Source organism: Lampris incognitus, chromosome 7 (assembly GCF_029633865.1).
Source record: "Lampris incognitus isolate fLamInc1 chromosome 7, fLamInc1.hap2, whole genome shotgun sequence".
Classification (NCBI taxonomy): Eukaryota; Metazoa; Chordata; class Actinopteri; order Lampriformes; family Lampridae; genus Lampris; species Lampris incognitus.
Genome location: NC_079217.1, coordinates 47,840,958 through 47,868,198, shown reverse-complemented (window position 1 = coordinate 47,868,198; position 27,241 = coordinate 47,840,958). Strand labels below are relative to the sequence as shown.

Genomic DNA, 27,241 nt, shown 5'->3' with positions numbered 1-27,241 from the left:
TAGATAAACAAATATAAAAGATCAGGTATCAGCTAGAAGTTGGGTTTAAAAACAACGCAAGGATAAGAACAAGACAGTCCTGGGCAGGGTGGGTGTGGTTCAAGGTGAATGTGGAGGTTTAGAGCAATAGGTCCAGGTATTCTGGGGCAAGAGAAAGGTGGCTGGGGGTGGGGGCAAAGTATCTGTGCTTATTTAGTAGTGGTATGGCAGATGGGATGAAGCCGTCTCTCCCTCTATCGTTCTTGAAGTTGGGAACATGATATCTCCTGCCACAGGGTAGGCTCTTCAAGCAGGTGTTGAGATCGTGTGTTTTGTCCCTGGCAATCTTTCCTGCTTTACTCACTGCCCACTGCTTGTACCACAGTTGGAGACCTGAGCACCACTGTTCGCAGAGCTAAGACCTCAGCGTTGTCACCCTCCACAGCTTACTCTGGTTGGCCTCAGACAGCCCTCCATACCAGGCCAGGAAAGAGAAAGTAAGGAGACTCCCATGGCAGATGTAAAAGCTGCAGAGGATGGGAGGGGCTACACCCAGACACGTCAGTCTCCGTAGCAGGTAGGTTATCTGCTGGCAGCTCAAGACAATACTTATTGTGTCGTCATTGAAGGTCAGCCTGCTGTCGATGGAGGTCCCCAGTTGAATATATATATTGAATATATAAATTGAGATATAGATGCATCTGAGACAATAAATCTTAATTTTTCTTTTAATGGGAACCATGCCTACTAGTGTGATCATATTCATATTCTGAAAACATTGTACAGAATCATGAATGCTTAAAAGGCCCTAACCCCCTTCCCATCACATGTGTATGTATTCTGGTGTGTCTCTGCATGTTTCCCCTTTCGGAAAACCCCTTACCACAGACTGAGCAACTGAAGGGTTTGTGTCCTTTATGTATTATCATGTGTCTCTGCATACTTGCTCTTTCAAAAAACCCTTTACCACAGACTTAGCAACGGAAGGGTTTCTCTTCTGTATGTATTATCATGTGTCTCTGCATACTTCCTCTTTGAGAAAACCCTTTACCACAGACTGGGCAACTGAAAGGTTTCTCTCCTGTATGTATTATTATGTGTCTCTGCATACTTCCTCTTTCAGAAAACCCTTTACCACAGACTGAGCAACTGAAAGGTTTCTCTCCTGTATGTATTCTCATGTGTCTCTGTATATTTCCTCTTTCAGAAAACCCTTTACCACAGACTGAGCAACTGAAAGGTTTCTCTCCTGTATGTATTATCATGTGTCTGTGTATACTTCCTCTTTCAGAAAACGCTTTACCGCAGACTGAGCAACTGAAAGGTTTCTCTTCTGTATGTGTTCTCATGTGTGACTGCATAACATGTTTATGAGAAAACTCTTTACCACAGACTGAGCAACTGAAAGGTTTATCTCCTGTATGTATTATTATGTGTCTCTGCATACTTCCTCTTTCAGAAAACCCTTTACCACAGACTGAGCAACTGAAAGGTCTCTCTCCTGTATGTGTTGTCATGTGTGACTGCATACTATATTTATGAGAAAACTCTTTACCACAGACTGAGCAACTGAAAGGTTTCTCACCTGTATGCATTATCATATGTTTCTTCATATTTCCTCTTTTAGAAAACTCTTTACCACAGAATGAGCAACTGAAAGGTTTCTCTCCTGTATGTGTTCTCATGTGTGACTGCATAACATGTTTATGAGAAAACTCTTTACCGCAGACTGAGCAACTGAAAGGTTTCTCTCCTGTATGCATTATCATATGTTTCTTCATATATCCTCTTTTAGAAAACTCTTTACCACAGACTGAGCATCTGAAGGGTTTATTCTCAGCAGATTGCTCATTACTGATTTCATTGTTCTCTATTGTGTCCAAACCTGAGTGAGGTTCTTTAGTCTTGTTTCGACCATCATCACTGTCTTCAGTCTCACTTTCACAACAGTCTGAAGACAGATATCCATCACTAGTTGGTTGTAAATCACCATCTTGATCGAGGTTACTGGCTGGTTCTATTGGTCCAAAGTCCTCTCCATCACTTTCTGGTTTCATCTGCTCAGCTGAGGTGCTGGCTGGAGGCTCTGTCTCTCTTTTCTCCTCAATTTGGCTTTGATGAAACTGAGAGGATTGAGCTTTCTCTTCATCATTTTCTCTCCTCACAGGGACAGGAGGAAATGACAGCTCGGTAATGTCAGCCTTCTTCTCCAGTCCTTCAAGCTGCTCTTCCTCCTGACTGCTCCAGAGTTTCTCCTCTTCCTCTTTAATGTGTGGGGGCTCTGGCTCCCCCTGGTCCAGACTGGGGCTCCACTCCTGCTTCACAGAGGGAACCTTATCTTCAGAAACAAAGAACTGCTGGAGGTCTACAGGGGAGATACATATAAACATTAAGGGAAACTATGACTGGACACCTTTAATAAGATCATGGGCAATGCAATATTAAGTGATGTCCTTTAGAGCAGTCGCTGCTCCATCCCCTCTTCTGATGCGGGGAGGGCTGCAGACTACCACATGACCCCTCTGTTATATGTGGTGTCACCAGCCGCTTTTTTTCACCTGACAGTGAGGAGTTTCGCCAGGGGGACATAGCGCGAGGAAGAATCACACTATTCCCCCCAGCGCGAGGAAGGATCACACTATTCCCCCCCCGAACAGGTGCCTCGACCGACCAGAGGAGTTGCTACTGCAGCGACCAGGACACATACCCACATCTGGCTTCCTACCCACAGACACGGTCAACTGTGTCCGTAGGGATGCCCGACCAAGCCGGTAGTAACACGGGGATTCAATACGGCAATCCCCATGTTGGTAAGCAACGGAATAGACCGCTACACTATCCAGATGTGACAAAAATCCTTTTTGATATTTGGAAAAGAAATGCAGACGAGTTTGAATTTATATTGGAATATCAAGGCTACATACCTGGTCTATCCCCTGACCAGTGGTGAGTTGTCAAATATGTTTTTCCATTTGTAATATAATTGTATGGAGAAGAGAGGGTATGTGTCCTGGTCGCTGCACTAGCACTTCCTCTGGTGGATCGGGGCGCCTGTTTGGTGGTGGGGGGGGGCGGTATTTGGGGGGACCTCCCCCGTGCTACGTCCCCCTGGCAAAGCTCCTCACTGTCAGGTGAAAAGAATTGGCTGGCGACTCCACATGTATCAGAGGAGGCATGTGGTAGTTGGCAACCCTCCCTGAATCGGCAGAGGGGGTGGAGCAGAGATCGGGACGGCTCGAAAGAGTGGAGTTGTTGTGTCCATATACATACATAATGATGCAGCGTTCTGTTAATGCTATTTACATTGGAGACCGCTAGGTGAAAATTGGTTAATATGTTCCAGGTACTGTGAGTTACGCATGTGTAGAAAGAGAAGAAGAAAAGTGTGTCTATGAAGAAAAAGTGCTAAGTAAAGTACACGCTCCTCTGTTCCTCTGCTTCGTGTGTTGATTTCTGATACTGAACCAACTACACAACAAAGTGGTGACGAGAGTAGTAGTGATGAAGGGGTGGCTTTGCTCTCCTTGCAACTTCCTGCCGTGTTCCTGGAGTGCCCAGTTGAACCGAAAACCGCATTTGCTGCGTGGAAAAAGTTGCTCGACGATTACCTGCTTGCTATCGGGGGAAGTGACTCGCTAGTTCACTGCTTAGGAACGGAGGGACAAAGAATCTACAGCACCTTGCTGCTCACAGCTGATACCTACGATGGATCCATGCAGACTTTGGAAGTGTATTTCACCCCGAAACTGAACTTTGTCGCCGAGAGGTACCGCTTTAGGCAACGAGCTCAAGCTGTGGGTGAGTGGCAGCGCTGTGCGAGCTTGTGAAGAAATGTAAGTTTGGCAATATGGAAAGTGAAATTCTGTGTGATCAGACCGTAGAGAAGAAAAATAATCCTCGTATACGTGAGAGACTGTTAATGGAGGAGGACCTGACACTTGATAGCGCTTTGGAAGTAGCTAGGCGTACTGAAGCTGCTATAGATGATGCAAAAGTCATTGCTGATGGTGACACAAAGCACGTTGCCGCCATTCAAGTGCAAAAGAAGGCGCGTAAGCCAAAATACAAGACCGTTCAGAAAACGGATGCGACCCACACATGCCATCGTTGTGGTTTAGCTTACCACCAAGCCAACGATAAATCCTGCCCTGCAAAGGACTGCAAATGTAAAACATATGGAAAGATGGGACACTTTTCTAGAGTGTGCAAATCCTGCCAAAAGTCTGTTAATGTAATGTCTGTGCCTGATATTACTGTCTTAACTGTTAGTTCTACTACTGAAACAGCTGCTAAGCTAATGTGTACTGCTACTATTACTGCACAGGCATGTACTGTTGAGTTACTTGTTGATACAGGGTCTGGTGTTTCTATGCTGCCTGAGAATGTTTACAGTGAATATATTGGTTCAAGTAACCAAAAAAGAGGAAGGCCAAAGAGGAGGTTTATGGATGTGGTGAGGAAAGACATGCAGGTGGCTGGTGTGACAGAGGAAGATGCAGAAGACAGGAAGAAATGGAAACGAATGATCTGCTGTGGTGACCCCTAACGGGAGCAGCCGAAAGTAGTAGTAATAGTAATAAGTGAATGATGTTATTGGGTTACATACATTATTCAGAGTGTAATACTGTCAGTTCTAATCTAAGGTACTAGAAGTATTCTTTGTTCAAAAGGGGAAGATGCTGTGTCCATATACATACATAGCGACGCATTATTGTGTTCTGTTAATACTATTTACGCTGGAGACCGCTAGGTGGTAATATTGGTTAATATGTTGTAGGTACTCTTGTTACGCATGTGTAGAAGGAGAAGAAGAAACGTGTGTCTATGAAGAAAAAGTGCCAAGTAAAGTACACGCTCCCCTGTTCCTCTGCTTCATGTGTTGATGTCTGATACTGAACTAACTACACAACAAGGGTAATTGACCGGATACAATTGGGGGGGAAAGGGGATATATATATATATACACACATAATTTTTGCAATTTTATATGGTCTATTGGAGACGTAGCATCGCTATGAGGGGCGCGGGATTAATTTTGTCCCCACCAGAGATTGGAATAATTCAGCGGAGGCAGGGATATATAGACCCGGCAAATCGCACCTTGGATTTAAGTAGTTTTCTGTTTTCTAATTTTCAGATTTAAAAAAGAAGTTGAGACATAAGTAAAATCCACTAAATATTGATAATAAAAAAGCTTTTTCGAAACATGTGTTCTTTATCAGTCTAGTCTGTGTCCAGTGGCCTCAAGATTTATCTACTAAACTTACTAACAAACAGACGCTGACAGACCATGGGGAGCACCGGGACATTTCCAGGTGACCTGAGGGTTGTTTTGGACTGTCCTGAATAGTCAACTTGACGAGCGATAATAGCAAAAATATATACAATAGCAAGCAGGACTGAGTTGACCAGCCTCTGTGAATTCACGCATCAGGCGTGAATGCCCCCGGCGAGAGGGTGCGCGCACCAAAAACTACGTCAGCACGTCTCTCGGCGACGCACATAGCAACCGTCTACGTGCTTCTCTAACGACTACATGTTAGACAAGTCGCCAGGCGAAACTGACAGAAAAAAAGGCAAAGTGGAGGCAAGGGAGAGGATAAAAGAGAAAGGCTAAATGCCATTAAATAAGCGGCAAAAATGGGCGGCGTGGCTCAGGAAGTAGCGCGGATCATCCTGTAATGGGAAGGTCGCAGGTTCGATCCTCGGCTCCTGCGGAGAGCGGGTCAAACTGTCATTGAGCAAGACACCGAACCCCTGTTTCTGATGAGCAGGTTGGTGCCTTGGATGGCAGCCTCCACCACCAGTGGATGAATGAATGGGTGAATATTATGAGGCATACGCTGTATTTCGCTTTGAGTGGTCAGTAGACTGGAAAAGCACTATATAAATGCAGTCTATTAACCATTTATCATTTAAGCAACACGTTCAACAGTAAGGGACCAGGTCAGTCAAAAACACTCGCTAGAACGCGCGCGCGAACACGCACGCAAACGCAAACACGCACACAACTGGAACTGACCTCCCAGATGAACATAATGGCCAATATTATAACTCATCTGGTACCCGAAACAAAAACAAACAGGGTTAGCCTACAAAATGTATGGTCTGGTGTCTTGATGCATGCTCAATAATCCAGGTAAGAAAATCCAAGAAGGTTGAATCAGTTTATCTGATTCAGCAGGTTCAGCGGTCTGTCTGGTGGTTTTGCTCACGGTGGCCTGGGACGGAGTCAAATTCCCGGCCTGACTTATTGTTTCGGTCCGCCCCGCTAACAAAGATCAATTTAGAAAACATTGTGCTAGCTGAATGCTGCTGGTGGAATTAACTAAAAGAATAATTTGGCCAGTATATTCGTACGAACCTGATTTGTATATCCGTACTTCAGGCTTATAAATGGCGTCCAGTAGTTTCCTCTGACGATAATTTTCCTCCTTTAGACGTAAGATTTCAGCCTCATAATCTGCGATCCTTCTTTCAAACTTCAAACGTATTTCAGTGATGGGCTGATCCATCATTGATCTCAGCGGTTAAACAAACACATCTTCAAACGACGACAAATTCCATCTTCTGAAGTCCCGACGTTGATATTTTTTCTTCTTCTTCTGCTTTTGCTTTTTTCTTCTTCTTCTTCTTCTTCTTCTTCTTCTTTAGGATTATTGGCGGCTGGTAAATAACGATTTAGCGCATTACCGCCACCATCTGGAATGGACGTGGATCACAATGTCTACTTTTTTTTTTTTTTAAACTCATGTCTTCTCAATTGAACTAGTTATTTCACAGATTTCTGGGAGGGACTAAAAGCCTCAGCAGTGGCTGCACATCTTCTTCAGAAACTCCTACAGCACCCTGCAATGTCCTTGCTGCATCTATAATTCTGTCAATTCTCTCAGATTTTCTTTCTACTCCAGCAGTACAGTTAATTGCCATTGCCAAAAAGGCCATCTGATCCTTACAAAAGCAAAACTCAGCATGCTTTTTGACTGACTCGTCTGCCTTAGCATCTTAGTCTCACATCATGCTCATTGTTTCTCTCCATTCTTTTAGCAGCTTCAGCATACAATCCTTTTTTTTGTGCTAATCTTATTCACTTTCTCTTCCTTAAATCCCTTTGTACACTGTGCTGACCCTGTAAAATGATGTCCCTTGCAGTGCAGGCACTTTTCTTGCACTTTCTCCACTTCACAATTTTCCCACATTGCAGTTGTCCTTCCCACATCTCCCACACCTTCTGACTCCCATTACATACTGCAGCAACATGTCCATATTCTTGACAACAAAAACATCTGAGAGGAGCTCTCTCATAGGCCTAACCCTGTAACTCACATAATCAAGTTACACTCTTTCCAGCAATTCCCCTCAAAGATCAAACACACAGAATTACTGCCCTCCTTCTTCCTTTCTTGGAATCTAGTTATTTACTTCTATCCCCACACACACCTGCAACATTCCGAAATGATCCAGCTTCTGCTGACAGTGGCACACCACTTATCACTCCCTTCTTATCTGCTCTTAATCCAAGTGACAAGCAAGTTACACAGAGACTTCTAAATATCTCAATCTTAGGGGCTCCATCTCTCTGATGCTTTGAGATACAATCAATGATAACATCCCACTTCTAGTTATCCTGATCGATCATACATCTCCAAGTTTTATCCCTACAAACTTTCCATCCCAAGATAAATGGGAAGGGTTGCATCAGGAATGGCATCCAGCCTAAAACCTTTGCCAAATCAAATATGTGGATCAAAAATCAGATTTCCATACCAGATCAGTCGAGGCCCGGGTTACCAACGACCACCACTGGTACTGTTGGACAGCAGGGTGCCGGTGGAAGCTATGCTACTGTTGGGTGAAGGAGAAGGAGAGGGGGAAGGCATGAACAGGCAACGAAAGAGGAGAAAGAGTATGAGTGTGGAGGTGAGAGTCGGAGTGGAATGAGGAGTACAGCAAAGTATACAAAGAAAGAGGTTGGCAAAGAAGTGGGATAGTCACACAGATGAAGAAAGTACACAGGTACAGGGGGATGCAGTGTAAAGTGAAGAGAGAGGCAATGAAGGCAAAGGAAAAGGGGTATGGTATATGAGAGGTTCAGACACTAAGGAAGGAGAAAAGGACTTGTATTAGACAGAGTACTAGACTTGTACTAGACTTGTGGCTAGACAGAGGGACCAAGCTGGGAAGTATGCGCAGCAGGTTAGGGCGATGAAGGATAGAGATTGAAATATGCTGACAAGCGAGGAGAGTGTGCTGAGAAGTTTGAAGGAGTACTTTGAGGTGCTGATGAATGAAGAAAATGAGAGAGAAGGTTGGATAATGTGGGGATAGTGAATCAGGAAATATGGTGAATTAGCAAGGAGGACGTGACAGCAGCTATGAAGAGGATGAAGAGTGGAAAGGTGGTTGGTCCAGATGACATACCTATGGAAGCATGGAGGTGTTTAGGAGAGATGTTAGTGGAGTTTTTAACTAGATTGTTTAACACAATCTTGGAAAGTGAGAAGATGCCGAGGAGTGGAGAAGCATCATACTGATACCGATTTTCAAGAATAAAGGTAATATACCGAACTGTAGCAACTACAAAGGTATAAAGTTGATCAGCCACAGCATGCAGATATGGGAAAGAGTAATAGAAGCTAGGTTAAGAGGAGAGGTAATGATCAGCGAGCTGCAGTATGGTTTCATGCCATGAAAGAGCACTACGGATGCAATGTTTGCTTTAAGAGTGTTGATGGAGAAGTATAGAGAAGGCCAGAAGGAGTTACACTGTGTCTTTGTGGATTTAGAGAAAGCATAAAACAGCATGCCAAGAGAAGAGGTGTGGTATATAATGGAGTCGGGAGTGGCAGGGAAGTATGTAAGAGTGGTGCAGGATATGTATGAGGGAAGTATGACAACAGTGAGGTGTGCGGTAGAAATGACAGATGGGTTCAAAGTGGAGGTGGGATTACATCAAGGATCGGCTCTGAGCCCTTTCTTGTTTGCCATGGTGATGGACAGGTTGAAGGATGAGATCAGGTAGGAGTTTTCATGGACTATGATGTTCGCAGATCACATTGTGATCTGTAGTGAGAGTACGGAGCAGGTTGAGGAAAGCCTGGAGAGGTGGAGGTATGCAACGAGGAAAAGAGGAATAACATTTAGTTGGAGCAAGATGGAATTCATATGCATGAAGTAGAGGGGGGACAGTGGAATGGTACAGATGCAAGAGTAAAGGTGACAAAGGTGGATGAGTTTAAATACTTGGGGTCAACTCTTCAAAGTAACAGGAAGTGTGGAAGAGAGGTGAAGAAGTGAGTTCCGGCAGGGTGGAGTTGATGGGGAAGTGTGTCAGAAGTGATTTGCAACAGTAGGGTACCAGCAAGAGTTAAAGGGAACGTTTTCAAGATGGTAGTGCGACCAGTTACACTGAATGGTTTGGAGATTGTTGCACTGACAAAAAGACAGGAGGCAGAACTGGAGAAGGCAGAATTGAAGATGCTAAGATTTTTGTTGTGGGTGACAAAGATTAACAGGATTAAGAATGAGTATGTTAGAGCAGTGTTTCTCAACCGGGGGTCCGCGTACCCCTAGTGGTCCGTGGTGTAATTGCAAGGGGTCCGTGAAAATAAAATATCTTTAAAAAAAAAAGATCCTAGGACATTTATAGAAATAGGATTATTTTACTCAAATGTGACTGAGACCTTTATCTACCTAAACTATAAAAGGTAACAGGACTTTTTTCTCTAATTACATCTGTTTCACAAGTGTAATTTATTGTATTTTAATAAGAGATCTCGCTCCCGTTCGCATTGTTAAAAGTTACTGCATAAAAATTCTGTTGTTACATTTATCTGAAAGTTACTGAATACATATTCTGTTTTGTTACATATATCTGAAAGTTACTGCATAAGAATTGTGTTTTGTTAACTATATCTAAGTTACAACTGAAAGCTCTTATTTTTGCCCCAAAGAGTGAATAAATGCTATAATGCAATTTAAAATGCAGTTTCTACTGTTTCTATCAAATTGCAACCCCCCTCCCCCAAGATCAGGTGGAGGGGGTCCAGGACCCCAAAAAGGTTGAGAACCACTGTGTTAGAGGACAATTTAGGTTGGTTGATTTGGAGACAATACAATACAATACAACACAATACAAACAACTTCATTAACCCCACTAGGGGCAATTTGTTTGGAGAAGCTTGTGAACACAAAACACAGTAACATGCAATCAAACAAATAACACAAACAAGAAATAATAATACCCGAGGGAGATAAATGTGGAATAAAATCTATGAAATTATACAATAAGAAACAATAAGATAATCTTGATGAAGACAATAAAACAATCTGATAAAAAAAACACTATGGAGCATTTAATAATCATGTTGCAACAGGTATGAATGATTTAGAATAACGGTTAGTTTTACAAGCAGGTAAAACATAATGACGCCCTGATGGCAACAGAGAAAATTCACTTGCTAGAACATGTCCAGAAGAAGCCAAAACCATCAAAAAGACATGCATGTTAGGGTTAGTACTTCTGTCTATGCCCTTGACCGAGGCATGGAAAAACGAACTGGAGTTGGTCCCGGATGCTGCACGGTAGTTGCCCACTGCTCCTAGCTACACAGCTGGGGTGGGTTAAAGATGCAGAGCGTAATTTCCCTATGGGGATCAATAAAGTGTCTCAAAAGAAAAAAGAAAAACTTGCCTCTTTCTGTGGTATTTGTTGGTTGCAAAAGAATTCAGATCTCTTTGTTTCACTCCAGTGATATTTTTACCAGATTTTAACAATGTTGTTCAGGCTGTTTTCTGTCTTTTACCGTGAGGCTGTGAAACCAGCAGATAAAAGAAAAACTTAGAAGACTCTCAATAAAAGATTGATAAAAGCTACAGGGGTGACGGTACTAGCAGATAAGGAATTTAGTTTACAGAGTGCCAAGCGGGGCAGCTATGAAGAGGATGAACAGTGGAAAGGCAGTTGGTCCAGATGACAAAGCAAGAGAGGTGAGATTGAGATGGTCTGGACATGTGTGTAGAGGATAGATGCTGGGTATTTTGGGAGAAGGATACTGAAGAATGTGGCATGGTGGCGCAGTGGTTAGCATGGTTGCCTCACAGCAAGAAGGTCCTGCACAGTAAAAACTTACTGTGTGGGTTCGAGCCCCGGGGTAGTCCAACCTTGGTGGGTCATCCCGGGTCATCGTCTGTGTGGAGTTTGCACGTGGGCTTCCTCTGGGACCTCCAGTTTCCTCCCAAAGTCCAAAGACATGTAAATCAGGTGAATCAGCCATACTAAATTGTCCCTAGGTATGAATGTGTGTGTGTGTGTGTGTGTGTGTGTGTGTGTGTGTGTGTGTGTGTGTGTGTGTGTGTGTGTGTGTGTGTGTGTGTGTGTCGGCCCTGTGATGGCCTGGCAGCCTGTCCAGGGTGTCTCCCCACCTGCCGCCCAATGACTGCTGGAATAGGCTCCAGCATCCCCACGACCCTGAGAGCAGGATAAGCGGTTCAGATAATGGATGGATAGATACTGAAGAATGAGCTGCCAGGCAAGAGGAAAAGAGGAAGGCCAAAGAGGAGGTTAAAGGATATGGTGAGGGGGGACATGCATGTGGTTGGTGTGACAGCGGAAGATGCAGAGGACAAAAAGAGATTGAAACGGATGATCCGCTGTGGCGACCCCTAACGGGAGCAGCCAAAAGCAGTAGAATAAGATGAGCTGTTTCCCTCAAATACATCGTTTAATTTCCATTTTTGTTCTTTCAAGGCTTCTTTCCTTATCCTAAAGCCCTCATCCCCTAGTGACTTTGACTTATGAACATCCTGAAAAATCTCAACACGTAGTGTCCGCTTTTTCTTTACAGCCTCAGTACATTCATCATTCAGAGCTGGAATCCATGTGTTGACAACTTTTTCAGACATTTTATGGATTCTGGACCATATCTACCTGACTGGGCTATCCAGATATAGTGTCCCACAAACTGTCCTCCAACATTTATTTTTTCTGTTTCCATCCTTAACAGTCTTTCTTGCTAATGCTCTGTATCGTTTGTATTCATTTGCATTTGCCCGAGTAGGGTTCTTACATGAGGACAACAAAGATTTTGCTTCCTGAACACTTTTGGGTATATTTTAGTGATTTTGGCCTGCTGATCACAAAAATCACCTTAAATCTTTCCTATCACATACAATTTTGTATATAACCAATTTTTGTGATGTCCCGTCATATTTTAAGTCTACTAGCCTGTTGCCCACAAAGCGAGCTGTTTTGGTCAGTCAAAGCATACTTCGGCATGTGTAGGTGGCTAGGTGCTATGCAAATGTTGTCTCGGGCATGCCTGGGCATGCTTAGTCAGGTTAGATGCTGGCAGACAGGCTATAAAAGCTGCTCACATTGACAGATGCTGTTTGGACACATGTTGATGCACATGTTCTTCAGACAACAGCATAGTGAGTAAACTTAACAAGAGGATTTATTGTCTTCAGGAAGATTTAATACAGCAGAAATGTCTCGTCAATGTTGTAACAGCTGCGATACATTCTGTTACGTCTGTGGTAAGTATACCCTTAAGGCTCAAAGACGTACCATGACTGCACTTATTAAGAAAGCCTATCAGCTTTACTTCAGATGTAAAATTGGTGACCAAGAGAAACCCTGGGCTCCTCGCATTTGTTGTGCAACATGTGAAGTCAACCTGAGAGCTTGGCTCAGAGGTACTCGGAAGGCAATGCCATTTGCAGCCCCAATGATATGGCGAGAACAGAAGGATCACGTGACAGACTGTTTCCTCTGTCTGACCAATGTGTCTGGCTTCTCTACTAAAAATAATATATATATATGCAAAATACAAGTATGAATTATACACTGATAAGTTGCAGCGCTGCAATACCCCTGTTGTGCACAACACCCAAATAAACAAAATAATAAACAAAAGGAGATATTTCGTTTGGGCCCTTAACTGGAAGTTTTACTTGAATAAATCCAGGGAGTGAATGGCTACTGGAACAGTCTTACTTGAATAAATCCGTGAAGCGTTTCCTGGCTCACAGTTCGTCGAGTTCGCCAACAGGAGGCGCTACGCAGTAAACGATGGACGATTTAGGACGGATGAATCTGCTGACGGGAAGACGCAACCTTAATGGCTAGGTTGTGGGCCGTGTCCAAACAGCAGTTCGCTAATATAAGAAATAAAAATGTTCAGGCTTGTAACCACGGTAACGACTGGTGACCTGCCAGCTCGCATAGAATGTAATGCAGAAGAGTACAAGTTTAACTGCTATTGCAAAATACATACTACGATTGAAATTAACGTTAAGAAAATTACCACCTACAATATTTTCTACTCACAGAACAAAACGAAACAGACAATGTGACATTTGTAAACATTTCCGAAATACACCAACCTCTAGAAGATAGTAAAACCACAGTATAGCAGAGAATTACATTCACGTGTTGGGGCTAACGCTAGCTACACAGTGTGGTGAAGGCTAGTAACCATAGGCTAGTCACATCAACGTTGCAAATATATTTATGAACCACGACATTTAAACTTTTACTTTTCAGGTTACTTAAGATATTCAACACAAAATGTGTTACACGTGGTACTGATAGGTTTACACATGCTTACCTAATATAAGAAATAAAAATGTTCAGGCTTACAATCACGGTAACGACGGGTGATCTGCCAGCTCGCATAGAATGTAATGCGGAAGAGTACCGCCCAGCAAGCCTGACGTAGGATCACGGTCTCTTAAAGTGACAGTACCGAATTACGCATAAGTACCCATAAATGTAAATTAACTATTGTAATATGATAGGGGGTTACATTAGCACGGGCTAAATGTGTTTGAATGTTAATGGGTTAGGAAACCCAGTCAAAAGAGCTAAAATTATGGCTACAATTAAAAAGGAAAAAACACAGATCAGCTTCCTACAAGAAACACACCCATCACAAACAGCAAGAGAAATTGAAGAGATTTGGATTCAAAAACACCTTAGCTCCCACTGTAATACTCGCGAAAGAGGAGTAGCAATTCTAACATCTAATACGGTTAAATTTGAATGTCAAAAAACAAATAAAAGACAAAGAGGGATGATCTATTATTGCGAAAAGGACAATTAACCAATCAGTGATTACTTTGGTGAAATATATGCACCTCCTGAAAGTGATAAACAATTCTTTAAAAATAAGTAGGCAAGCACACCAGCTTTCCTGCCAGTGTTCAAACCTTTTTGAAATACTTTATTACCTTGGAAAAATTGACATTATCCAAGGAATCCAACAGAACACATGAAATGTAAAAAAAAAGTCATGTAACCGTTTATTTTCTTGCTCTGTGCGGGATTCGATACGAGGTGTACTGCACCACAAGGCGACATCACTTGCCGTTCGGCTAAGGGGTCAGACCCGTTAACTAGGGGCTAACGTGTGTTATTAGTAGTTTACAGTCATAAATTAAAATTATAAAAAAATCGTCTTTAAAACCCAAAAATGTAGAAATACTTGAAAATGTTAAAAACCAAAGTGAACAACAAGAACAAGTATGTATACAATGTTTATTGCTATTTGCCATTCTAAACCAAATCAAACAATCAAAAGTAACTATTTGCAATACATTCTTCAAGCAAAATGTATCTCTAAAAAGCTTAGCAAAGGACCTTAGCATATGGCCGCTCCTACGCAAATGTCTCCGCAGCAGCATCTTCTCGTGGTACCTCCTGTTTTCACAACTGCTGCGGGGGCGACCGGGTTCCCGGCGGTATAACCGGGTGGGTCGATTGGACTCGTTAGCCTTGGTTGGCAGCGAGTCTAGGAGAAGGACGACTCTGAAATCCAAACCCGGGTAGATGAAGCTCGTTAGCCTTGTCAGGCAATTCATCTAGGAGAAGGAAAACTCTGATTTAAACCCCGGCTGCCTTGCGGGCATACTCGTATACGGGAAAGGCTTCGGCCCTGAGAAAAAAATCTGCATCCGTCTCCATTGCCAGTCGTCTTGCTTAGTCTTGCCACTGGTAGTAGGTGGTACGAGAGTGGGCATGATGATGCGAAACTCTTCCTCACTTTAATCATCGTACAAGTCACCAGTCATCCATCACAGGATGACTATGGTCCTCGTCGCTGCGACGGACGAATAACATCCATAAAAAGCTAGAAAACTGTTCAAAACCCAATGTAGATGTTAAGTAACTACATAAAGTGTAAAAATATTCAAATAAAGTTGAATCAGTTTATTTGGACGCTGTGGAGTTAGAAAATAGCGAGACAGGAGACGTGAGAGTAGACGTAGTCGAGGTAGTTTACTAGCTCCAACTTTGCATGTCATATATTCGACAACGACACTGAACTGTGAACCGGAAGCGGAAGTGCATTATATGCCCCCTCGCCTCTCCCCTTAAAGGTACACCGTCCTCTTAGGTGAATGTCTCTAGTTATATAGATGTGGGTCAGCACACGGCCCCCCCCCCCAGGATTCACCTACACAAAACAATGCAAAACAGCAAAAGTGCAAGTCATGAACATAAAAATAGACTCTACAACAGAACAGTCAATGACATAGTGCAAAGTCACGGGGAAAACAGGTGACGAGTCGGGGGGCGGTCCCTGCGGCCATAACGGCTGCGCTTCACAGGAGGGGAAACAGATGGGGCCGAAACCCGGGCCATAGGCGGGGCCGAAGCAGGAACAGAGGCAGGTGCCGGGGCCGACCTAGGAGGGCGTCCCCGCCGCGGGGGTAGGGCCAATTGCATTGGCTCCCCAATGTCCAAGTGAGCGGGCTTGAGACGGTCTATAGTGACCCGCTCCGGCCTGCCCCCCATGTCCACCACAAAGTTCTTATCCCCCGCCTCCAGGACGCGGAAGGGCCCGTCGTATGGGGGCTGCAGCGGGGACCGATGGCTGTCGTGCCTAATGAAGACGTACCTCGCCGATGGCAGATTCTTGGGGACGTAGGACCGGGGGAGGCAGTGTTGAGACATCGGAACGGGAGCGAAGGTACCGGCAGCGCTCCGGGACGCACTGAGGTGAGAGGCGGCCGACCAGGGAGCCGTAGCATCCGGAAGAAACTCCCCCGGAACCCGCAGGGGCTGGCCATACACCAGCTCAGCGGAGGAGGTCAGGAGGTCTTCCTTCGGGGCCGAACGCAGGCCGTGCATGACCCACGGGAGCCGGTCCATCCAGTCGCAGCCAGTGAGGCTTGCCCGCAGAGCAGCTTTCATGTCCCGATGGAACCGCTCACAAAGTCCGTTGCTCTGCGGGTTGTACGCCGTAGTGCGGTGGATCTTCACCCCCAGGTGCTCAGCGACCGCCGTCCAGAGCTCCGAGGTAAACTGGGAGCCCCGGTCGCTCGTGACGTCACCAGGCGTGCCGAAACGGGCCACCCAGCAGCCGATGAACGCCCGTGCTACCTCTGCTGCCAGCGTGGAGGACAAGGGAATAGCCTCTGGCCACCTGGTGGCCCTGTCGACAATAGTGAGGAGGAACGTATAACCACGGGAGGGGGGCAGGGGACCCACCAGATCAACATTGACGTGGTCAAACCACCTCTCTGGAACCACAAACGGCGCCAAAGGGGCCTTGGTATGGCGGTGCACCTTGGCGCGTTGGCACGCCACATACGAGCCGGCCCAGGCTCTAACATCCTTACGGAGCCCAGGCCAAACGAACTTGACGCTCACCAGCTTGGTCGAGGCCTTCACTCCCGGGTGGGAAAGGCCGTGGATGGTGTCGAAAACTCGGCGCCGCCAGGAAGTAGGCACCAGGGGGCGCGGTTGACCGGTGGAGATGTCACAGAGGAGGGTGGTGTTGGCCGCGTCGAACGTCACGTCCTCCACACGTAGCGCCGTAGGGGTCGACCGGTAGTCTTGAACGGTCGCGTCCTTGGCTTGGTCCGCTGCCATAGCGGCGTAGTCGAGTCCCAAGTGAACGGCGTTAACAACCGCCCGTGAAAGGCAGTCGGCGACGAAGTGCAGCAAAACAGGAGATAGTGCAGAATAGAGCAGCACGGTTTGCACTCAGGTGTTCAATGACAAAAGGTATAGACCAAATGCACCGTGATCTTGCCTGGTTGAAAGTAGAAGACAGATTAACACGTAGTCTTCTAACGTTATTCAGGAATATAGTTGCGTCAAAACAACCCTACTGCCTGTACTCAAGAATAACTTTTCCCCAGGACAGACAGGAACATGGAACAAGACAAGTTAGCAGGGGTCATGTTACAATTCCTCAACCCAGAACAAATGCAATGAAAAGAACTGCTATGTATAGGGCCATTTCACAGTGGAATAGGTTGCCATAGTACGTTATTACTCAAGTAACAAGTAAAGAAAGTCTTAAAAAGCAACTTAAGAGGTTATTTTTGGGTATAGACACACAAAATGTCTAAAATGTCCAATACATAACTTTTTATATTTTTATTCTGAAATGTGTAGCTCAAAGCAGTTGGTAAGAGTAGTCTGTGATAGATGCTACTGTAAGTGTGTATGTGTGTGAGTGTGGGAGGGGGGGGTTATGTATTTGGCTTCTCTAATAATAATGGTTTAATTGAGGTGGGTGGGATGGGGTGGGGGATGAATTTAATTTATGATGCAATTGTGTTTATTGTGTTTATTTATGTATGCGTGCATGTGAAAGCATGTGTATACATGGATGTTGTTGTAGGAAGTTTTTAATGTGGACCCCAGGAAGACTAGCTGTTGCCTTGTGTAACAGCTAATGGGGATCTAAATAAACATAAACATAAAGTTGAGACGGGCCCAAACACCGCGCTCGGTTGCTTTCAAACCCCAAAACACGCTACGCCAGAAGTTGGTCTACCCCAAGGATCGGGTACCCCCAGGGGTCCGGCTAGCATAGTGATCTATTCCGTTGTCTATCAAAACGGAGATCTCAGATTCAAATCCCCGCATTACCTCCGGCTTGGTTGGGCGTCCCTACAGACACAATTGGCTGCATCTGCGGGTGGGAGTATGTGTCCTGGTCGCTGCACTAGCACCATAACGAATGCTAGCTAAAAAAAATGTTTTTAAATCCAGCTTTTTTTACATTAAAGATGAACAAACAAACCAGATGCACACCTGCGTTCTTCCCTGTTTAAGTAGAAAAGCTAGAATAACACAACATAAGATAAGATGTCTATTTATCCTCAAGGGAAATTCGTTTGGTTCAGGTCAGAGTGTACAGCAACACACACACAACTTAGATAAACAAACATAAAAGATCAGGTATCAGCTAGAAGTTGGGTTTAAAAACAAAGCAAAGATAAGAACAAGACAGTCCTGGGCGGGGTGGGTGTGGTTCAAGGTGAAGGTGGAGGTTTAGAGCAATAGGTCCAGGTATTCTGGGGCAAGAGAAAGGTGGCTGGGGGTGGGGGCAAAGTATCTGTGCTTATTTAGTCGTGGTATGAGCAGACGGGATCAAGCCATCTCTCCCTCTATTGTTCTTCAAGTAGGGAACATGATATGTCCTGCCACAGGGTAGGCTCTTCAAGCAGGTGTTGAGATCGTGTTTTATCCCTGGCAATCTTTCCTGCTTTACTCACTGCCCACTGCATGTAAAGCAGTTGGAGACCTGAGCACCATTGTCCATAGAGCTAAGACCTCAGCGTTGTCACCCTCTACAGCTTGGTCTAGTTGGCCTCAAACACTCGTCCATACCAGGCCAGGAAAGAGAAAGTAAGGAGACTCCCAATATGGCAGATGTAAAAGCTGCAGAGGATGGCAGGGGCTACACCCAGACACCTTAGTCTCCGTAGCAGGTAAGTTATCTGCTGGCAGCTCAAGACAATACTTATTGTGTCGTCATTGAAGGTCAGCCTGCTGTTGATGGAGGTCCCCAGTTGAATATATACACTCACTGGCCACTTTATTAGGTACACCTTGCTAGTACCGGGTTGGACCCCCTTTTGCCTTCAGAACTGCCTTAATCCTTCGTGGCATAGATTCAACAAGGTACTGGAAACATTCCTCAGAGAGTTTGGTCCATATTGACATGATAGCATCACGCAGTTGCTGCAGATTTGTCGGCTGCACATCCATGATGCGAATCTCCCGGTCCACCACATCCCAAAGGTGCTCTATTGGATTGAGATCTGGTGACTGTGGAGGCCATTTGAGTACAGTGAACTCATTGTCATGTTCAAGAAACCAGTCTGAGATGATTCGAGCTTTATGACATGGCGCGTTATCCTGCTGGAAGTAGCCATCAGAAGATGGGAACACTGTGGTCATAAGGGGATGGACATGGTCAGCAACAATACTCAGGTAGGCTGTGGCGTGGACACGATGCTCAATTGGTACTAAGGGGCCCAAAGTGTGCCAAGAAAATATCCCCCACACCATTACACCACCACCACCAGCCTGAACCGTTGATACAAGGCAGGATGGATCGATGCTTTCATGTTGTTGACGCCAAATTCTGACCCTACCATCCGAATGTCGCAGCAGAAATAGAGACTCATCAGACCAGGCAACGTTTTTCCAATCTTCTATTGTCCAATTTTGGTGAGCCTGTGCGAATTGTAGCCTCAGTTTCCTGTTCTTAGCTGACAGGAGTGGCACCCGGTGTGGTCTTATGCTGCTGTAGCCCATCTGCCTCAAGGTTCGACGTGTTGTGCGTTCAGAGATGCTCTTCTGCATACCTTAGTTGTAATGAGTGGTTATTTGAGTTACTGTTGCCTTTCTATCAGCTCGAACCAGTCTGGCCATTCTCCTCTGACCTCTGGCATCAACAAGGCATTTTCGCCCACAGAACTGCCGCTCACTGGATATTTTCTCTTTTTCGGACCATTCTCTGTAAACCCTAGAGATGGTTGTGCGTGAAAATCCCAGTAGATCAACAGTTTCTGAAATACTCAGACCAGCCCGTCTGGCACCAACAACCATGCCACGTTCAAAGTCACTTAAATCACCTTTCTTCCCCGTTCTGATGCTCGGTTTGAACTGCAGCAGATCGTCTTGACCATGTCTACATGCCTAAATGCATTGAGTTGCTGCCATGTGATTGGCTGATTAGAAATTTGCGTTAACGAGCAGTTGGACGGGTGTGCCTAATAAAGTGGCCGGTGAGTGTATACTGAGTATATAAATTGAGATACAGATGCACATGAGACAATACATTTTAATTTTTCTTTTAATGGGAACCATGCCTACTAGTGTGATCATATTCATATTCTGAAAAAAATTGTACAGAATCATGAATGCTTAAAAGTCCCTAACCCCCTTCTCATCACATCTGTATGTATTCTGATGTGTCTCTGCATGTTTCCTCTTTCAGTAAACCCTTTACCACACACGGAGCAACTGAAGGGTTTATCTCCTGTATGTATTATCATGTGTCTCTGCATACTTCCTCTTTCAGAAAACCCTTTATGACAGACTGGGCAACTGAAGGTTTCTTTCCTGTATGTATTCTCATGTGTGACTGCATATGTCCTCTTTGCGAAAACCCTTTACCACAGACTGAGCAACTGAAGGGTTTCTCTCCGGTATGTATTATCATGTGTGTCTGCATACTTCCTCTTTGAGAAAACCCTTTACCACAGACTGGGCAACTGAAGGGTTTCTCTCCTGAATGTATTATCATGTGCCTCTGCCTATTTCCTCTTTTAGAAAACCCTTTACCACAGACTGGGCAACTGAAGGGTTTCTCTCCCGTATGTATTCTCGTATGTGACTGCACATGCGCTCTTCGAGAAAACCCTTTACCACAAACTGGGCAACTGAAAGGTTTCTCTCCTGTATGTACTATCATATGTGCTTGCATATGTCCTCTTTGATAAAACCCTTTACCACAGACTGAGCAACTGAAAGGTATCTCTCCTGAATGCATTATCATATGTTTCTTCATATTTCCTCTTTCAGAAAACTCTTTACCACAGAATGAGCAACTGAAAGGCTTCTTTCTTGTGTGTATTATCATGTGTGTTTCCATAACGTGTTTATTAAAAAATCCTTTACCACAGACTGAGCAACTGAAGGGTTGATTCTCAGCAGATTGCCGATTACTGATTTCATTGTTCTCCGTTGTGTCCAAACATGAGTGAGGTTCTCTAGTCTTGTTCCGACCATCATCATTGTCTTCAGTCTCACTTTCACAACAGTCTGAAGAGAGATATCCATCACTAGTTGGTTGTAAATTACAATCTTGATTGAGGTTACTGGCTGGTTCTATTGGTCCAAAGTCCTCTCCATCAGTTTCTGGTTTCATCTGCTCAGTTAAGGTGCTGGCTGGAAGCTCTGCCTCTCTTTTCTCTTCAGTTTGGCTTTGATGAAGCTGAGAGGATTGAGCTCTCTCCGTATCATTTTCTCTCCTCACAGGGACAGGAGGAAATGACAGCTCGGTAATGTCAGCCTTCTCCTCCAGTCCTTCAAGCTGCTCTTCCTCCTGACTGCTCCAGAGTTGCTCCTCTTCCTCTTTAATGTGTGGGGGCTTTGGCTCCCCCTGGTCCAGGATGGGGCTCCACTCCTGCTTCACAGAGGGAACCTTATCTTCAGAAACAAGGAACTGCTGGAGGTCTAGAGGGGAGAGACATATAAACATTAAGGGATACTATGACTGGACACCTTTAAATAAAATCACGGGCAATGCAATATTAAGTGATATCCAAAGGAATTGAATCAAGTGCAACTGGACTTGGTATATATTCGTGAAGACGTTTCGCCTCTCATCCAAGAGGCTTCATCAGTTCGTGCCTTTCTGACTAGACCAAGCTAGTCTGACTGGCTGGTGATGAAACTCAGATATTTATCCTCTTTGGAGTCGTTATCAGAGCTATTGATGTCCATGGCTCTTTGTGTTCCGATGTTACCAACGCCCGTCGTTATCCGAGGTATTGATATGCGTGGCTCTTTTGAGTTCCAATGTTTAGCCACGCCCGTCGTTATCAGAGCTATTGATGTGCATGGCTCTTTGTGATCCGATGTTAAGCAGCAACGGTCGCTGAGGCAGACATGTCGTTGAGGGTGTTAGTTTCGACTTTGTTAGTGCTCCATTGGGTGGTCATGAGTCGTTGGAGCCGTTAGTGACCGACTGTTGTTCTTGGAGGCTAAGCTTCTTGATTCTCCTGGGTAGAGATGAAAGGATGGCATTGTAAGTGGGAGATAGGTGGTGTCGCAGACCTCCTCCTCTGTTGAGGGATGGTTTTTCCAGTTTCGCATAGATGGCTTCCTTCACCCATCTTTCAAACTATCTATCTTCCCTGTCCAAAATGTGTACGTTGCTGTCCTCGAAGGAGTGTGTCTTCTCCTTTAGGTGTAGATAAACTGCTGAGTCTTGTCCTGAGGAGTTTGGCCTTCTGTGTTGGGCCATCCGTTTGTGTAGTGGTTGTTTGGTTTCTCCTATGTAAAGGTCAGTGCAATCCTCATTGCATTGTACAGCATACACCAGATTGCTTTTTTGGGTGTGTGGTACACCGTCTTTGGGATGAACCAGTCTTTGTTGGGAGTGTGTTGCTGGGTTTGAAGTATACCAGGATGCGGTGTTTGTTAAAAAGTCTCCTGAGTTTCTCGCAGACCCCAGAAACATATGGGATGACTATGTTATTCCCTCTGTTCCTTTTCTCCTCATCGCTCACCCAGTTGGTCTTTTTGGAACGTGTTGCACTTTTCACAAAGGTCCAACTGGGGTAGCCGCAGGTTTTTAAAGCTCCCCTCAAGTGTTTGTGTTCTTCTCGTTGGGTCCTGAGTGCTGCTGGGCACATTGTCGGCTCTGTGTTGCAGAGTTCTGATGATGCCCAGTTTGTGTTCCAGAGGGTGGTGTGAGTCGAAAAGTAGATATTGGTTTGTGTGTATAGGTTTCCTGTAAACCCCAATGTGGAGGCTCCTGTCTTCCCCAATGTGGATGTCACAGTCCAAGAAGGGCAAACTGTTGTTCTTTACGTCTTCCCTTGTGAACTTAATGTTCTTGTCCACTGAGTTGATGTGTTTGGTAAATGCTTGCACCTCTTGTGTTTGGATTTTGACCCGTGTCGTCCACATATCTGAACCAGTGGCTCGGAGGTGTTCCTCTGAAGGAGTTCAGGGCCCTGTGTTCTACCTCTTCCATATATAAGTTGGCCACAATGGGAGATACTGGTGAGCCCATTGCACAGCCGTGTTTCTGTCAGTAAAACTTGCCCCTGAATTGGAAATATGTAGTGTTCAGGCAAAGGTCCAGTAGTTGGCAAATCTGGTCTGGGCTGAGGTTGGTCCTATCGTGGAGGGTGTCGTCCCGTAGCAAATGTTGCCTCACAGTTTCCAAAGCCTCAATGGTTGGGATGCAGGTGAATAACGAGGTCACGTCGTAGGATACCATGGTTTCATTCGGTTCCAGTTTTACGCCTTGGACCTTGTTCACAAAGTCAATGGAGTTTTGGATATGGTGAGGTGTTTCACCCACTAAAGGGGTCAAGAGGTTGGCTACATGTTTGGCAATGTTGTACATGACCGAGTTTAGAGAGCCATGGACATCAATAGCTCTGATAACGACTCCAAAGAGGATAAATATCTGAGTTTCATCACCAGCCAGTCAGACTAGCTTGGTCTAGTCAGAAAGGCACGAACTGATGAAGCCTCTTGGATGAGAGGCGAAACGTCTTCACGGATATATACCAAGTCCAATTGCACTTGATTCAATTCCTTTGGATAACCATGACCTGGACGAATGAGAACATTCACAGACAAAATTAAGTGATATCCTTTAGAGCAGTCACTTTAACAACCCCCCCCCTTTTTTCTCCCTACTTGTACTCGGCCAATTACCCAACTCATCCCGGTCTCGCAGGTCAACTGCCAATGGCTGATTTGAGCATTTAAGCAAAGGCAAGACTGTGTCGGGCCTCACACTTGCCTCTGCTGTTATTGGAGAGCTTGAACGCCTAAACATTTCACTGCAGAAGAAAACTCAAACTGTCTCTGGTATGCAGGCTGCAGTCGAGTGTGTGCAGTCATCTCTTAGGGGGAAGAGAAATAACGAAAGCTACCTTGCAGTGTTTGAGAAAGCAAAAACATTGATTTACTCCATTGAATTCATTGAGACACACTCAAGACGATTTGCCAGTAAAGCAGTGGATCACTGTAGGGCAGAATTTTTTAAAGTGTTGGATGGTGTGGCGGTTGAGTTTGGCGACTTTTTTGACCAGGACAGTCTACATGTCCTGCAAAAGTTGGAAAGGGCGCTTTTCACGGGGAAGTTGGATGAGTCTCTAGATCAGTACCCTGAACTGTAGCAGCAGTGGAGAGACAGCAGAGGTCCTCAGGAAGCTTCCAGTGGAGGTGCGGGGGTTGTTTGACCAAGTTGAGGTGCTGATCAGAATTTTGTTTGTGGTGCCAGTGTCTTCATGTGAGGCTGAGAGGAGTTTCAGTGCACTCCACAGGTTGAAGACTTGGCTATGGGCTAGCATGGGCCAAGAGAGACTGAACAGCGTAGTTGTCTGTAATGTACACAAAGACAGGCTGGACAGTCTCAAGCGGGAAAATATCTGCCAGCAATTTGTTGGACCCATTGAAACCCGCAAACATATGTTTGGTTGTTTTGTTCATTAGTTCAGTAGTGTGTATAGCAGTGGTTCTCAGCCTTTTTTGGGTACTGGAACCCCTGCATATTTTGAAGCAAGGCAGACAAGGTTTTGAGCGGTTCTAAGGGACCATCACCTCCTCTATGTTATATGTAAAGTTACTGGAAACCTTATGGTACTGAATATGTTCAGGACACTTTTTTATTTCACGGACCCCTTGCAATTACACCAGGGACCCCTGTTTGAGAACAGTGGTGTATAGTATGATTTTGGTTCTTTTGTAGTTTTCGGTTTTTTTCTATATGACAGTACACTTAGTAATTATTTATTTTGTGTTATGTTATTTTATTTTAAATTGCATACTTTGTGTGACATACTTGTCCATAGCTGTTTTTGAAGAGTTGAGACACTGAGTGAACAATAAATTAAGTATTTTTGAAGGATATTTTGGTTTATTTGTTTGGGTTATTTATTTCGCTTTTAGAACTGTACTTATTTTGTAACTTTTTTCTTATAAAGCTATTGTAGTAGACTCAGGTCACTGGCACATATTTAATGACTATATAAATGTATCAGAAAAAGTAAAATAAAAAGGTCAATTCAATACTGAGACCAAATTTGTGACGTTTCTCAACGGACATTCTTTTAGATGAGATCACACCATGCTTGTTGTATTTACGAAAACTGCACCCATACAGTGTATAGTATCATTGCCACCTACTAGCCTTTCTTGGTATTGCTTGTTGTAAATACAAATACCGGCATACATATTGGACTTATAAGGAACACTGCTTTAACTATTAGTAATAGTAGTAGTAGCATAATGATTTAAACATTTGAACAAGTTGTGACAACCCTTTACTTAACTACCTATCAATTATCCAGTAGTAGTAATTATGGTTCCTTAATATACATTTAACATATCACAACGTAGGCTATGAGTTACATCACTACTTTTGGTGTCCCCCTCAGGAATTGCGCTTGAGAAAATGTCATGTAATTGTCCCCTCCAAAGTTGATAGCAGATTTTCGCCCCTGAACACGGGGATTCAATATGGCGATCGCCGTGTTGGTAGGCAACAGAACGGACCGCTACACTACCCAGATGTGACAAAATCCTTTTTGATAATGGAAGAGGAATGTAGGCGAGTTTGAATTTATATTCGAATATCAAGGCTAAATACCAGGGCTACCGCCGGGCCAGTAGTGAGTTGTCAAATATGTTTTTCCATTTGTAATATAATTGTATGGAGAAGTGAGCATCAGAGCACAAGCAGAGACAGGGTATGTCTCCTGGTCGCTGCACTAACACCTCCTCTGGTCGGTCAGGGCGCCTGTTTGGGGGGGGGGGGGACTGTGAGGAATAGCGTGATCCTCCCACGTGCTACGTCCCCCTGGTGAAACTCCTCACTGCCAGGTGAAAAGAAGTGGCTGGGAACGCCACATGTATCAGAGGAGGCATGTGGTAGTCTGCAGCCCTCCCTGGATCGGCAGAGGGGGTGGAGCAGAGATCGGGACGGCTCGGAAAATAGGGTAATTGGCCAAGTACAATTGGGGAGATTTTTTGTTTTGTTTTTTTTAAAAAGGTCTAATCAGCAAAATTAGCTGTTTTTTGAACCAGGTTTTCTAGTAATTATGAATGTTTATTTTCACTCAGACTTTTGTGGATGCTTAGGGTGCGCGCACCAAAAACTACGTCAGCACGTCTCTCGGGGACGCACATAGCAACCGTCTACGTGCTTCTCTAACGAGTATATTTTAGACAAGTCGTCAGGCGGAATTGACAGTCAGAAGAAAAAGCAAGGTGGAGCCAAGGGAGAGGATAAAAGAGAGAGACCCTTATCACGGATGCAGCTAAATGTCATAAAATAAGCAGCAAAAATAATGGGCGGCGTGGCTCAGGAGGTAGCGCGGATCATCTAGTAATCGGAAGGCCGCAGGTTCGATCCTCGACTCCTGCGGAGAGCTTTTCAAATTGTCCTTGAGCGAGACACTGAATCCCTAACTGCTTCTGATGAGCAGGCTGGTGCCTTGCATGGCAGCCTCCACCACCAGTATATGAATGACTGGGTGAATGTGAGGCATCCACTGTAATGTGCTTTGAGTGGTCAGTAGACTGTAAAAGCACTATATAAATGCAGTCTATTAACCATTTATCATTTAAGCAAAACGTTCGCCAGTAAGGGACCTGTCAGTCAAAAACACACGCTAGAACACGCGCGCGCGTGCGCGCACTCACACAAAACTGGAACTGTCCTCCCAGATGAACATAATGGCCAACATTATGTTGATCTGAGTACCAGACTACCCGTACAAAAACAAATAGGGTTAGCCTACAAAATTAGTGGTCTGGTGTCTTGATGCATGCTCAATAATCCAGGTAATAATCTTCAAGGAAGGTTGAACCAGTTTATCTGATTCAACAGGTTCAGCGGTCCGGTGGTTATGCTCGCGGTGGCCTGGGACGCAGTCAAATTCCCGGCCTGAATTATTGTTTCGGTCCGCCCCGCTAACAAAGATCAATTTAGAAAACATTGTGCTAACTAAATGATCCTGGTGAAATGACCTAAAAGAATAGTTTGGCCAGTTCATTCGTACAAACCTGATTTGTATATCCGTACTTCAGGCTTATAAATGGCGTCCAGTAGTTTCCTCTGACGAGAATTTTCCTCCTTTAGACGTAAGATTTCAGCCTCATAATCTGCGATCCTTCTTTCAAACTTCAAACATATTTCCGTGATGGGCTGATCCATCATTGATCTCAGCGGTTAAACAAACACGTCTTCAGACG

At 44.6% G+C, this 27,241-nt stretch overlaps 2 protein-coding genes across 2 annotated transcripts; both read right to left on the bottom strand.

The window, feature by feature from the left end:
• Positions 1-504: 504 nt before the first annotated feature.
• LOC130115976 (gastrula zinc finger protein XlCGF57.1-like) lies at positions 505-1,971 on the bottom strand. Its single transcript, XM_056283877.1, has 2 exons — positions 1,403-1,971; positions 505-1,234 (listed from the first exon to the last, which is right to left on the bottom strand). The coding sequence occupies exons 1-2, from the start codon at positions 1,758-1,760 to the stop codon at positions 954-956; spliced, it is 639 nt and encodes a 212-aa protein (XP_056139852.1). The 5' UTR covers positions 1,761-1,971; the 3' UTR covers positions 505-953.
• On the bottom strand, positions 1,850-27,241 carry LOC130115255 (uncharacterized). Its single transcript, XM_056282870.1, has 4 exons — positions 27,053-27,241; positions 21,023-21,472; positions 2,145-2,344; positions 1,850-1,930 (listed from the first exon to the last, which is right to left on the bottom strand). Exons 1-4 carry the CDS (start codon positions 27,204-27,206, stop codon positions 1,850-1,852), a joined length of 885 nt encoding a protein of 294 aa, XP_056138845.1. The 5' UTR covers positions 27,207-27,241.